The 15513-nt window shown below is 37.5% G+C and overlaps 1 protein-coding gene across 4 annotated transcripts in view; it reads left to right on the top strand.

Moving 5' to 3' along the window:
- Cfap44 (cilia and flagella associated protein 44) overlaps positions 1 to 15513 on the top strand; it is an 87762-nt gene that overhangs the window by 6525 nt on the left and 65724 nt on the right. For all 4 annotated transcript variants that reach the window (XM_063224972.1, XM_063224971.1, XM_063224970.1 and 1 more), the window contains exons 2-8: positions 3235 to 3332; positions 4345 to 4491; positions 4971 to 5124; positions 6339 to 6501; positions 9778 to 9880; positions 10551 to 10767; positions 12919 to 13033. In XM_063224972.1, coding sequence (XP_063081042.1) covers positions 3242 to 3332; positions 4345 to 4491; positions 4971 to 5124; positions 6339 to 6501; positions 9778 to 9880; positions 10551 to 10767; positions 12919 to 13033 — 990 coding nt within the window. In that variant the 5' untranslated portion in view covers positions 3235 to 3241. The remainder of the gene's footprint in view (positions 1 to 3234; positions 3333 to 4344; positions 4492 to 4970; positions 5125 to 6338; positions 6502 to 9777; positions 9881 to 10550; positions 10768 to 12918; positions 13034 to 15513) is intronic.

Genomic DNA, 15513 nt, shown 5'->3' with positions numbered 1-15513 from the left:
ATGTTGATTTTGTCAAAGAAATCAGTAGCTATTATCCTCTGTATGTTTGTCAGCTTTCCTGTTGCTCCGGGGCACAGGACCTGACACCTAAAATCTGAAGTGAGGAGAGATTTCATTTGGCTCTTGGTTTCAATTCATGGTCAGTTGTCAGAACATAAAGGTAGAAGCACAGAGTAGAGAAAAGCTGCTCATTTCATGGCAGCTGGGAAGCAGAATACAGGCTAAGAATGCTAGTGAGAGCTGACCCCACCTGCTAATACAACATTCAATTACTGAAGTCATCGATGGGTGATCCACTGATGTGTCTACTGCCCTCCAAAAGCATGAGACTGTTGAGTTTTAGATCCAAACCATAATACTCAGTCACCTGCCTCTACCAACTGCTCTCTGTTTCCTAACAGCATGTTCAGCTCTTCAGCACAGTTCTCTCCCCAGGAATCTCTGAAGCCAATCAAGCTAACAACTATGATTAACTGGCACATCATCCTTGCTAAAGTGGCTGTTATCAAAAACCAAGACTGTTCTAGTTCTGCTCAACCTCAGATGAATCAGACTCAGTGACATAGAAATTCATTTTGAGGTTATATTGAGAGAATTGCCAACGTCTTCTTGAAATACAAAGACCAGAAGTTTATACATCTTATCTGTAGCAGTGCAAAGTATAGTATAGTTTGTATGTAAATCTACTCAATAGTTTTAAGAACTGAATTAACTTAAATTATGAAGAACCTTGAAATCAAAGGAGAAGATAGCATTTTGGTATGTTTCTAGTTTCCAAACAATTTTATTCATAGTATGTGGTAATTTGCATCTAAGCCCTGCAAAAATTGACAGTATCTACTACAATTCCCCTTTTTGATTAAGCAGAAAAGTGAGTCTCTTTTTCCAAAACCAGAAGTAATAAAAATAGACTAAATGATCGAATTTGGATTTTCGAAGATCTTACAACTTAAAAACTTGCTGTCATTTGATTTCTAATCCTACTGCTAAGCCTTGTGGGGTGGGAGAATATTTACAGCCAGATGGAAGGAAGGCAAGAAGGAAGGTGGGAAGGGGAGGAACAAGAGAAGAATGGAAAGAAGAAAGGAAAAGTGGACAAGGAGGAAAGGAAACGCACACATACTTTTTTAAAAAAAGATAAAATTTTATCTTTGTAACAAAAATGACTCGAAAATACTAACCATATGGGTACGTGTGCATCGTGTTAGAGCATCGTGTTAGGTGCCTTTTTCCTGGTATGTTTATGGGAAGAGCATTTAGCAAGGTGCCGCTGTCCACCAGATCTACAGAAGAGAGCACCATAATGTCACTGTAAGAAAATAGGTGGAAAGACCTTGTGGCCAGCCAGCTGTGGTCACATCATGTTGTATATGCATCTTACCTGCTTTTGGCACACGGGACTGTCTTCAGAGACAAGGAAAGTATAGTGATGCCCTGGTTCATTAATCCTCTTAATTTGTGTTTTTTGTTCCTTTCCATAACCACTGAGGAACTGACACACACTTTCATTAGCTAGTTATGTGGCAATACTGGAATTCAAACCTGAATCTAAACACATATCTGATCCAAATCAAACCATTAGTCTTTTTAAAATTTTTTATTGTTTTGAAAGTAGTAAAATACAACAGAACAAGATGGAACAAAGCTAACTGAGACAGTGCAATGAAACTGGCACAGAACTTCACAGCAGGTTACCGAGATAACAGTAATAGGTACCGTAGTGTATCTCGTTATCTTCACAATAGTTGTCCTTTCAATCAGGCATAGCAAAATCAAATGAAACACAGAACATTATAGACCTTACCAAGACAAAGTATTGAATAGAGCAATACCATTAATCAGAACAAAGCAAAACAGTGATAATAATATTTGCCTTCAACGAGATGGTAGAAGGAAATCCCCCTTATTAGCTATATCGCAGATGGTCAGCCTCCCCAGAGATGCTCAGATCTCTGGCTCCCATTTGCTTAATGGGGGCGTGGAAGAGGGTGGAGGAGGATAGGATGTTTGATTCACAGCCCGAGCCCCGCTAGGCTCATGGCCGCATACCAGTGAGGCAAGCAGGTTGCTTGGTTTCCCAGCGCCCTAAGTTCCAACATGGCACAGATCTTGGGAGATTCTGGGTAGTTCTCGCCCTGGGGCAGCCACAGCTTGTCCGAGCCACAGCCGCTTACTAAGGAGGCGAGCTGGTTGCTTGGATTCCCAGCGTCCTAAGTTCCAACATGGCCCAAACCATTATTCTATTCTGTGTGCTAATCATGCTATAGGATAATGTGGCATGAACATGATTTAGGGTGGAGAAGTGAAGACTTAGAAGGGTGGTACAATCAGTGTCTTCAAGTAAGAACAGGCAGAGCTGCATAGAGAATAGAACAGAGAAAAACCTGTTAGCTCATTCCCTCTTTAAACTGTGATGTTATAAAAGTGATTGGATCATAGTGTTGTTATAATCATTGATAGATCCATTCTGTGGTGGGGACACTGGAGACTGAATTCAAGGATTCTGCACTGAGCAACATCCTCATTTTCTTTTCTTTTTTTTTAGGCCAAATTTTGCTAAATTATTAAGTTGCCCAGACTGGGCTTGAACTAGGGATCCTTCTGCCTCAGCCTCCCATAGTGCTGGAATTTCCAGTGCGTGCCAATTAGATCTGTCTTACTTTTTCCCATTCTGTGCCTGCCCTTCAAATTGTCATGTGTCTCAAACAGCTCTTTCCTAAAACCCCAACATAACCTAAGTTATGTTTTATATATTATTTTTATTTTTGTAGACTATACATAGTCCATAAAGTTTGGAGCCCATTTCTCTTGTTTAATATGGTAGTTCAGTGTCTAACATAATCTTGTTACATACTGACTGTGTTCCACATATTTTTAAAAATATAAATTGATTAGTCACACCAGGTGAATTTGATAATGGGAAGAGAAAGAGGGAGGAAGGAGCCAAAGGAAGGATGGCAGACGTTTAATTTTAGTGGTGGAGCATCTGCAAGAAAAGATAGACTTGGATGGTGAGTTTTACTCTGGATCTCTGGACAGTGAGTTTGTGATTATAATGTGTCTTACAGAAGCCTTGAGGATGACTGCACTGTCCTGCTGGTAGGTCATCCTAGATTCTATGCAAACATAACTTTATCAACACACGTGAGTGTTGGTGGTCATAAAACTGTTGGGGGGACCTGTGAGTGTCTATTTTATAGCATTGTCCTTCTTTTATGTCAATTTTGCATATAGAGAAGACATGAAAGAACCGGATGATCAGGACACTGATGAGGGAAAATCAGACAGATCACAAAGCGATGGGAGGCAGTCTTCTAAATCAGAAACGAAATGTAAGTAAAGGTGATACTGTATTTTTTATTATTAAGTTTAGATAAAATATTTTTAAAGTATGCCCATCTGAATTTATAGAATAGAAATGGTTTACTTGTCTAATTCTCTTACAAATTTCTAGTTGCTTAAGAGCAGTGTCTGTTTTACTTATTTCTCTCAAACTGGCAGCTAGAATTTACCAGCCTATCCTCTCTGGTTTTTTTTTTTTTTTTTTTTTTTTTTTTTTGTCTTTTTCCTTTTTATTGGTACTGGGGATCGAACTCACGACTGCCTGCTTGCAAGGCAGGCGCTTATGCAGCTGAGCTAAATCCCCAGCCCCTTATCCTCTCTGTATTGATAATGACCTCTTCTCAGATCTAGATTTCATCTGTCCTTTTTTTTTTTTTTTTTTTTTTTGTGGTACTGGGGATTGAACTGAGGGCCTTGTAAGCTCAAAGCAAGTGCTCTAGCAACTGAACTACAACCCTGGCCCATAAATTTCTAGTGAACTTTTTAGATGCATTTTAGAAGAGCTGGCCTTCAATTTTGAGTGCTGGAACTACCATTCAGTAATGCTTAACCTTTGAGAATTTACTGTACTTTTTGATGTAGGCTACACCAGAACCTCTTCAAATCCCAACCCAATTATCATTCATCTTTGCTTTTCCTAGGATATCACAATCATTCTCAGAGAAAATTGCTCTGGAATAGTATTATTTGTCTTTAACCTAACGAGTATTCTATAAATGTTGACAAAATCAAAGTGAATTGAAATTATGATAGCAACATATTGACCACTTTTTCCTTTTCTTTTATTTTCTTGTAAGTTTGTAATGATAAGAAATAGGCTAGAATTGAAGTTAAAATGGAGAAATTTGTAAGACTGATCAAATAAAGTAATTTTTCCAAGAAGTCCAGATCACAAAAATTTATTAAATTTAGAACATAAACAAATTGGAAATTTAGCTACCTTGGAAATAAGAAAATGTTTATTCAAAATTTAGAAATCATTAAAACATTATTTTTTAATAGCTCACACAAAAGAAACTTTAGGAGAATCCACAGACGAAACAGTTACTGAAGGGGAAGAATCTCATCTAGAGGAAGAAGGTTCAGATCTGGAAAATGTGGAAGGCAGCTCAGGTTCATCTGAATATGACTTTTCCGCAAGCACTAGAAGTAAGTGTTGAGAGCTTTCTGTCAGCAGTTTGGGGAGACACATTGAACAGTTACAAATCCAGGCAAAGAAAAATTTGCAAGTTGTGGATACATGTGTGGATGATTAAGGGGAGAACCACTGCACACAGCCCCGCAGGGTGCTGGAGCAGCTTGGTTACTGTAGAATTTCCGTTTCTGAGGAGCACATGTTGGACTCTCACACCTGATATTCTGGGAATCGAGATGATCTAAGGATGTTCTATCGCAGATTAGTTGGCCAGCTCTCTCATACAACTAATTTGGAGTTACTCTTTGAGAATATTGAAATCATGACCAGAGCTTGGCATTCACCCCTGATGCACATGAACGTGTTGGTCCTTTCCCCTCTGCCTGTTAATATGTAGCTTCTCATGGTTGGACCATTGCTCCTCCTGTCTGTGGAATATGTAATCTTAGGGTTCATCAGATGTTTTCTTAGTCATTATCTTTTAATGTTTTAGCACCTCAGGAACCCCCTGCCCAAGCTGAAGAAGAGGCAGAGGATGAAGTTAAGAAGAAAATATCAGAGTCTTTCTTCTATGAGTACAACGAGCTTGCTTCAGTGCCTTTTGTGACTCCCGATTCTGACATACCTCTGGATTTTCTAGAGCTTGTGTATCCTTTCCAGCTACGTATGCATAACTTGAGGATTTTATTTCTTAGGTCCGAGGTTGGTGAACTGTGGCCTACGGAGCAAATCGGGACCCAGGCTATTTTTGTAAATAAGGTTTTATCACAGCACAATCACCCTCATTCATTTATAGTTTGTTTAAGGCTATCTTAACTTTCAAGGGTAGAGTTCAGTAGCTGTGATGTAATGAAAATATTCTCTCCTTTTTACAGTGTACATTTGCTTCTTGTTAAAAATCTGCATAATTTCTTTCTCTAAAATTTTTGTTTCCTTACAAATAAGTGAACCTTCTAAAATCAATTTTTTAAAAACCAAAGGGTGAAGAAGTAAACATTTCTTCAGTGATCCTTCAACTCTGGTGTACAACAGATTGTAATTATTTGAAAAACCTATTTACTTAAAATGTTACATAACTTTTTGGACAATTCCATTTTTTTATAGATTCATCTCATTACACTTACTTACTATAATTATCTTTTTATATAAATTCAAACCTGGATATACATAACTCAGCTTTTTGAAAACCTCTATTTTTGAATTAGTGCAGTTTCATGTTTATGTTTATGACATAAACATAACCACCCACATATACTTGTCTATATAAGTATACTTACTAACTTCAAAGAAAATGTTAAGCTTACTAATTATATAAGTTTATATACCATGTATTTAGTAAATTTTCATGATTTTCTTGTATGGTTTAAAATTTAATTACATTTATGTTAATTTATCATAGTTGTTACGTTATAAATGGTGTGTTAGAATTTCACAATATCAGAATTTTCAGCATCAAGGAATAAGTCTACACAATTATGAATACAAAGATGGTTAAGACTATAGACTTTCTTCCATGTTATACAAAGTGATTTACTTTTATTGGGAGAGAAAAATGAAATTACTTAGGTAACAACTTTGCTTTATGATACCCACACAGAGGGTTTAATATTGTTATTGCAAAAATAATTAATGTGCCTCTAGGATTTCTTTGGGATAATTAAAATAGTAACTGAATCAGTGTATGAGGATTTTCATAAAATTTGGTTAGTAATACCTGTAGAAAATGACTTTTACGGTAAAATTCAACTACTTCACCCTTGAATCCTCAAGAATATGGATTTTAAAACTATATTTCACCACTTTTCTTATCCCTAAGATGGTTATTTTGCTTCGCTTCTTTTCCTTAACAAGTTTTCCTCAGACATTCTTTTGGTTATGACTGCAGAAAGCGAGCCAACCTGCAAGTTCTAGACAGTGAAACCTTAATGTATATTGCTGGGAACCAGCTGATCCTTCTGAATATTAAAACCAAGGAGCAAATCTACCTGCGAAGTAGCAGTGGTGAAGGAATTGGTGCCATTGGGGTATGTCTTTAATGATAGGAAAAAAATCTTTAAAAACTCATCTACTTTATTGTTCTGTGGACCAACCATCAGTGATGGTTAGGTACCAGCTCCTTGCATAGTCTTGTGGGATCATATGAAGTGTATACACCATCATCTAAGGCATTTTCTATTCAGTTGTTATAACCGCTACCTTCACTGATATTGCCTTGGTGTAGTAGGTCATACATTATATTATTATTATTACCATTATCCTACTTTGCAGATAATGAAACTGGAGCCTTAGAGCCTCAATGACTTCCCCACGGTTGTGCATGGTTTTTCACACTCAGATTAGAAGTGGATGGTTTTTATTGGAGCACTGATGCAGGCACATGGCAGTGGGAGAGGGGAAGTGAGACAAATATGAGATCCACAGAGAGGACAGAGAGGTGGACTGAGTGGAAACAGACTATCATGAGATGTGCAATGTGGAAAGATAATCTCATGTTTCTTTCTTTCTTGATCATCTATCTGTAGTATGTGGATGTGATAAAAGTCCCTGTCCTAACGGATTTTTTAAAAAACTACCAAGCTTAGGGAGAGTTCATTATATAGTATTATTCAAACAAGAATATGTAGAACATACAGTGAAAGATTTAAAGGAAGAATTCATGACCTGTACAAATTCAGAGTTCAAAGTTCATTTGAGGAGAAAAACTTAAAAACTAGAAACCTAAGCACATGATAATATGGGGATAGCTCTATGTAAATAACCCTGGGCCCAGTGTGAAGTCATGGGTTTTGTGGGGTGAAGTCATGCAGAAGCTGTAAAGGATCATGAACCTGATGTCCAGACCATCTGCAGAGGCCTAAGAGATATGCAGTGATCACATACTCAGTTCTCATTTTGTGGCCATTTAGCAGTCTTCTTCTATTTTGTTACAGAATAATGTGGTGTGAAGACAATAGGTAGAGGGGTAATGTGGCCAAGAATGCTAACCCCAGTTATTATCCATCTGGGTGTTGAGCAGTTTTGTGTCCACAAGGGATTTTCTCCACGTGTCCTGCGCTGGTGCTGAACAGTGACGGGAGCCTGTGCTCTGCCGTGCATGGCACCTTGTCTCCTCTGCGCCAGGTGCCCAGTGAGGATGAGAAGTACTTTTACAAGGCTATAAGAGAGCTGTGAGAAATGTGCTTTGGGCATATAAAATATCTTCTGGAAAAGACAGGGAGAATTTATATGTTGAGTGGAAGGTTAATGACTTCCTAACTCCAGATTTCCACTAACAACAAAACTCCCAAACTCAGCTTCACGGCAGTTTCCACTCTGAGGGGGAGAAACTTTTTGCTAACTGTAGATGAGACCTTAAGATGGTAAAGGATGTAGCTGAATCTCCATTCAGATATCTGTCACCACGTAGTAGTCACAGGATTTCTTTGTAAATGAGAACCCATGCAGATGGGGTGTTAATCCCTGACCTGCTTGGGTTTCCTATTTCTTAGTCCCATTTGCTCCTGCATCACTTACCTAGGACAGCAAGCAAAAGCTCAGTTGTAGGAGTACAGTCACACTATTTCTAAAAGACACTCTGGATCCATTACAATCCAGATTCATTCTTCAGTAAAGCTTCAAAATAGCCCTCTAAAGAGTCAGATTGTTTTATCTGTAACTTGATTGGATTCAGTGTCCAGCTGACTCCTGCTTGGCATCGACTTGAACTCTGTGCCCCCACTTTGTCTTCAGTAAAATGAAAAAGATGATGATAACTAAGCCCAAGAGGTCAATGTGATATTTAAAGGAATAATGTATGCAAAACTTAGTTCAGTGTCTGGCACGTAGTAGGCATCACAAAGGTTAGCTGTATTCATGTCATCATGATCTCATTGAATGTCCAGCCTCGAAACCCAAGCCTCCTTCAGTTAAGGGCGCTTATACTTCAGTGGAAGAGTAGGAGGCAGCTTGCAGTAGGAGGTCAGCTGTCACAGGTCTTAAGGCCCCAACCGTGAGGGAAGAAAAGAGCTATAGCATTGTCTCGAGTGCTAGGATTTGTACTCCCTATCTGAAAAACAAGCTCCTTATTTTTACTTAGATATGTACTTGGATATGTAATCAGGAGTTGCAAAACAGTTTGTGAAAGTAGTATATCATGTATTTTATTAGCTTACTCGTAACAACCTCTGGTTTTTTTTTTTTTTTTTGGCTATTTATTCTTCTTCCACATTAGCTTTACCAATGAATAAAAGTAACAGAAATGAGCATATAGTTCTATCCAATTTATAGACTTTTCTTTAAAATGTTGTCATAGTTTATCCAGGGCATATTTATTGTATTTTCCCCTGAGTCTGGCTTGGAAACACCATATCCATTTTTATTAAATATACAGTCATTTGTGATAAGTTTGTTCAAGATAATTTTTTAAAATGGACATGTAATCTACTCTGGAAAAATGAATTCTGCACTGCCAAGGTTTGAATGTGCCTCCCACAGTTTGTGCATTGGAAACGTAATTCCTAATTCAATGGTGTTGAGAGATGGACCCTAATAAGGCTTGATGAGGGCTTCGTATCGTTATGGAGGAGGCGGGTGAGTTAGAATGAGAGTGAACTGCTGTACATTGAGTTTGGCTCCCTTGTCTTTCTTGCTTTCACTCCTCTGTCCTTCTGCCTTCTTTTCTGAGAGGATGCAACTCAAAAGCTCTTGCTAAATGTGGTCTCTTAATCTTGGGTTTCCCAGCCTCCAGAACCATAAGCCAAATAAATTTCTCTTTATTCTGTTACCCAGTCTTAAGTATTTTGCTATAGCAGCAAAAAGTAGACCAAAGACAAATAAATTCTGCAAAATTTAGGTTGACTTACATACAGGGCAAACAATTCGGCCAACATAGTGGTTCTCAAATGAAATCCCCAGGCCAACAGCAATAACATCACCTTGAAACTTCTTAGAAATGTAAAGTTCCAACCCTGATCTACTAAACCAGAAACTACGAGGGTAGGGCTTATAATCTGTGTTTTTATGAGTCTTTCAAATGACAATAATGATTGAGAGCTATTGTTTTAGCTTTTATACAGAAAATCTAAAATTAGAGTTAGAAAAATGATTGTCCTAGTGAAAGTACACATTGAAGTTTTACTTCTAGTTTGACGTGGAATCATATTCATCATCAAATGTTTCTCAGATGCCCCCTTTTTTTTAAAGATTTCTACTGGAGTAGATCCAATTAACCAACTTTAAAATAATTTTTGTTGAATACTAGTTAATAAGATTATATGGAGATCTTACCTTTAATATTTTAATGGGATTCCCATTTTTTGTAGGTTCATCCACAGAAAACTTACTTCACAGTAGCCGAAAAGGGAAGCTTTCCAAAGATTATCATCTATGAATACCCTTCTTTGAGACCCTATAGAATCCTTCGAGGTAAGTGTAATAGAACCTTTAAAATATTTCGTGTGCCAGGTTAGTGACATTCTGAAGAAGACATCAGATTATTGAACAGGATCCAATCAGGATTCTACAGAGAGATGAAACCAGTAGCAGATGGAAAAGAGATTTACTTAATGGAATTGGCTTACAGAATCTTGGAGACTGATAATTTAAAATTTGTAGGTCAAGGCTGCAAGCTGGAGATTTTAGGGGAGGGAATTGATGTTGTTTGAAGGCAGAATTTCTTCTCCCTTATGGAATCCTTAGTTTTATTTTCAAAACCTTTTAACTGATTGGATGAGACTCCCTTAGATCCTGAAGGATAATCTATTTTAAAATCTCCTTAGTGGCATCTGGATTATTCTCTAGCCATTTAGAATATTGCTTAGCCAAGTTAACACATAAAATTAACATCACAATTACCATACAATTCTGGTTTTTGTGTAGTTAATGTCAAGGGTGGTTAATGATTTTGGAATTTGTCTCTAAGGGAGCATGGGATTTTGTCATTGTTACATGAATTAATCTCTCCTCTCCTCTCCTCTCCTCTCCTCTCCTCACCCCTTCCTTCCTTTCCTTTCTTCTCTTCCCTTCCCCTCCCTCTCATACTTTGACAATGAAATAAATATTGCCCTCATTTATTAACTCCTGTGCCTCCTTGCAGATGGGACTGAGAAGGCGTATGCGTATGTGGGCTTTAACTGCACGGGCGCTCTGTTGGCCTCTATTGGTAGTTACCCTGATTACACACTGACTATCTGGAATTGGAAAGAGGAGCAACCCGTGCTGAGAACAAAAGCTTTTTCTCAGGAAGTTTTTAAGGTTACTTTCAATCCTGAAGACGAACAGCAACTTACTACTTCGGGATCCGGCCACATCAAGTATGTGAAGTGAGGTAGAGATGCTGGGAGATATTGCAGAATATTTTCCTTTTTTTCCCTTTCTCTCCATACTGAAAATTGAACCAAGGGCTTTCACACTAACCTTTAGCTATTCAACCTGTACTTTTTTTTTTAAGTTTTGAGACAAGTTCTCAGTAAGTTGCCAAGATTGAGTTTTTAAACTTTCAATCTTCCTATCTTAGCCTCCCAGGATGATGGGACCACAGGTGTGGGGCACATCTGGCATGTGGCTATTTGGATCACAGGTGTGGGGCACACCTGGCATGTGGCTATTTCCCAAGAGGATCTAAGACCCAGAGACAGTTTTACTATTGTTGTACTTAAGAAAACTTCAAAATGTGTTTTTTAAAGAGACTAATTAAAAAGACTAGTCAGTAGCTTTTCTAGTTAGATATGTGGGATTTTATTTCCAAAGACACCATAGATAGAAAAGAATGGGGTTTTTTTTCTGTATTTTTTTTATCTTTTTATCAGTACCAGGGATCGAACTCACGACTGCCTGCTTACAAGGCAGGTGCTTATGCCGTTGAGCTAAATCCCCAGCCCCTGAAAAGAATGGTTTTTAAATTTAACCTGCTGTCTTATCTCAGTCTTTATTTCTTAAAAAGGCTTTCAACAGTGTTTCAGAACTAACATTGACACCATGTTTTCAAGTTCAGCTTTCATGTCATGGTTAAATTTCTCACTCATAGCAACTCTGCCCTCATGTGTATAGCAAGAGTTACCATAGTCCCTGTAACTCCTGGCCAGGGACCCTCAGTGGTGGCAGAGCGTGCTCTTGTCTCAGGCACCTGGCTCCAAATTCCCTGGTGTGTTTCCAGAGTGGAGTGTTCATTCTTGTCTGCCTTTGTTCCAACCTCACCTCTGCATTTTATTAAGGCAACCTTCTGCAGACTCCATTCCCAGTGCATCTTTTTTTTTTTTTTTTTTTTTTTTTTTTTTACTTTTTCCTTTTTATTGGTACCAGGGATCAAACTCACGACCGCACACTTGCAAGGCAGGCCCTTATGCCACTGAGCTAAACCCCAGTCCCCCCAGTGCATCTTTAAGAGAAAGACATTCTTGACTACACTGAGTTTCTCTCATCCCACATCAAATCTAGTCTTTTTGTTATTTACTCATCAAAAATACAGAATAATTAAAGATATTTTTAAAATGTAATTTTGAGTGAATTCTCAAGAAACTTTCTTCTAGCTTTTAGGCCAAAATGTTCCAGTTCCTTGTGTTGTCTTATCATTTAATAAAGTCGTATTTCCTATGCACTGGTTCTTTAGAGAAAGGCAGATATTGACTAATTAATTCATGTGCAAAGTGCTATGGAAGAACACAGAATATGATATGGACACATATGATCAGTACTTACTGTAGGTTCGGATAAGGATGCTCATTGCCTGGGCTTTGGTTTTGCATTACTGGTTGGTTTACCCCTTCCATTGTCTGTTTTGTATCTAGCTGGATAAGCCAAGACTGCTTTTTCCTACTTAGTCTCCATCATTTTGACTGCTCATTTGTTTAGGCTATTTATAAGGAAGTGTTAGTTTTAGCTAACATTTACTAACCAATAAGCATTAGGAGTTTTTCAACAATTTTATGAGGGAAATAATACTGATATTCTCATATTATACAGGAGAAAATAAAGGCACAATGTGGATGAGAAAAATCACTCATTGTTACATAGCTAGTATATTAGAATGTTTTGGAAAATCTTTCTGTCCTCCAAAACAACACTGTTCAATAGAACTTTCTGCCGGACTGCAAATGTTCTATTCTGTTTCATTAAAGGAGCTGCTGATCATGTATTAATATTGCCACTTGAAATTGGCTAAATTGACTGAAACACTGAATGCTTAATTTTATCTATGTTAATTACTTTAAATCTAAATTCAAATAGTCATGTGTGGCTGGTGCCTATCAAACAGCGTATCTCAAAATATTAGATCCATGAAGCCAGACAACTTTTATCTGTTTAGTTGCTGAATTTATATTTTCTAGAGCTTTGCCTGATACCACATAATCAGACAAAAGAATGAAATAGTATATGATTAGAAAGTGTATAGATATTTGAGTCATATTACAATAAAAATAAATCACTTGTCTGAGGACACTGTACCTGTTTTTGTTTGTTTTTAGGTTCTGGGAAATGGCCTTTACATTCACTGGACTCAAGCTGCAGGGATCACTAGGTCGATTTGGTAAAACAGCCACTACTGATATAGAAGGCTATATGGAGCTCCCAGATGGGAAGGTGAGTAAACCACTGTCCTACAGTGAACAATTGTGTTTTCATGTACATGTATGAAAGCTCTGTGAATAGTGGTAACAGATATTATGATTATAATGAACATTTAATTTTACTTCCTTAAGTTATCAATTATAATTAAATACTTCCCTGAAGTTGTCATAATCCATCCATACACACCATTTTTTTTTGCTAAATATTACACATACTTGCAAAGTATATAAGCATTTTCATGTATTAACATAGTGGCAGCCTTGTAGCTTCTAATCGCATCATGGGATTGCAATATTTATGTTTTTTCTTAAGCATTGTAATAGACTTTATTTTTAAAGCAGCTTTAGATTCACAGCAAAATCAGGAGGAAAGTACAGAGGTTTCCTATACAACCCTGCCAGCACATAAGCACTATCCACGTCACCCACCAGAATGGGGCCTTTGTTACAAGTGATGAACCTGTGATGACACAACATTGCTTATAGATCATAGAGTACATTAGTGTTCATTCTTCATATTGTGCACCTTCTGGATATGGACAGGTGTACAGTGACAAGCATTGTCTGTTGTTATACCATCATATACTAGTTTCACTGCCCTAAGAATTCCCTGTGCTCTGCCTATTTGTCCTTCTCTCCCTCTTAGTCTGTGGCAACCACTGACCTTTTTACTCTCTCCATAGTTTTGCTTTTTCCAGAATGTCATAGGCATTGCTTACATTATTTATCTTTGCTCTGCTTTTTCTTTGCCATGATGCTCCAGGTGAATTTAAGTGGGCCAAAGGCTATAAATAGTTTATAGCATTTGTTCTTAACTGTCAGTGATTATTCAGGAAGATCAGGCAAATTCATAGTGGCATCTGCAGCACTGAAGTTCAATGTTACTTTATCTTTTAATTTTTCTAGATTATTTCATTTTTCCCTCTGATAAAACTAAGAGCTTATTGCCTAAGTGGTAGTTACTTAGGATTAGTTACCCATTAACATTTTATTTGGTTTTCTATTAGAACGAGATAAATACTTCTTACATGCAGAATGTGTTATAAGTAAATGCCAGCACACAAATATCACTCCAAGTTTTAAGAAACAAAATAGTCTAGTCATCTACCTGATGGAGTAGTCTCAGTTTGAAAGTATAGTATATAAAAAGACATAAAAATCCTTGCATGCTGGTTATCTTCAAACCTATAAGATGAGCTTAAATCAATTAGCTTCAAATTCTGTATATTCTAAAAATTAAGCTAAAGTAAAGGTCAATAAACCTTTTTAAAATACAGAACAAAATATTCGCACATTTTATGTACATGTAGCAGAAAAGGAATCCATGTTAAGTGATAGAGTCACAATAGGAAATGTTTAAGGTGTTTAGGGTTAGGAATAAATATCAGATATTTAGAGGGCAAATTAGAGTAAGTCTTTCACATTGGGGAAGAGTGAATACTTTGGGTCGAGAAGTACAATTGAGTTCTAGTGCATGAGGAGTTTAATAGCAGACAAGACTGATATTCTTCGAAAGAGTAATTTTACAAATATAGAAGTAGCAGGTAAATTTGGCTATCAAATGTGGATTAGAGGAAGGGGCATCTAGAGACAAGGAGATGAGCTAGGGAGGAAGCTGCTTCCGTCATTTAAAAAGAGATGATGAGGGTCTCGGTGTCTCAGGACCAAAACGAGAGCTAGATAAGAGTTGACATTTCAGAAAAGAATGCTTTGTAGGTTTTGGTCAACTTTAGTGGCATTTGTCACTAAACAGTTGATTTCATAGAGGCAGAGCTGAAATAGTTGTCACAAGAGGCTAAGAAAGAGGATGGGAAGAGAAAGTAGAGAGAGGTTGGATAATGCTCACCAAAGCACACTTACCTGGGAGGAGTAAGCTCATGCTCTGCAGCACATTAGAAGGACTATCGTTTGCAACACTTCGTTATTTATTTTATGGAGAACTAGAACAGAGACATTCAAAGATTCCCAACATAAAGAAATGACAAATGCTTAAGGAGAAAGGAATGCCAATTACACTGATTATATCACTATACATATATATATTTGACTATGTATATATATGTAGACAAATCCATAGGGGACCCCATAATTATGTACAATTTTGTGTACCAATCAAAACCACATGCTGTTTAAAAAAAGAAGAAAACAAGTCTAAAGACTCTACTACAAGTGAGCTAAGGCCTAATCATGGGAAAAATAGGCAGGTTTCTGCCAGGTAAAAAGAAAATGGGACTGCAGGACCCTGCCATGGAGAGCTAGAAATTGAGACATTTTTCTGAAGTGCGTTGTGTGAAATGTCAGTCTGCACAGAAGCTCTATGAAAATATGAACTTCCTAGTCAAGGTTCTTGGTATCTACAAATTTCTCTCAGCAATCCCTAGCAAACAGTTCTGTACTAAAGCTTCCCAGGAGTCCGAGAGAAAATACACTGGTTTGGCGATTGACTTCTGTGTCTGCCTTCTGAGGGGGCACAGTCAGCACAAAAGCTTTTGA

This window comes from Cavia porcellus, unplaced genomic scaffold (genome assembly GCF_034190915.1).
Source record: "Cavia porcellus strain 051 isolate PalLab524CR breed Dunkin Hartley unplaced genomic scaffold, mCavPor4.1 scaffold_15, whole genome shotgun sequence".
NCBI lineage: Eukaryota > Metazoa > Chordata > Mammalia > Rodentia > Caviidae > Cavia > Cavia porcellus.
This window is presented reverse-complemented; position numbering and strand designations above follow the sequence as displayed.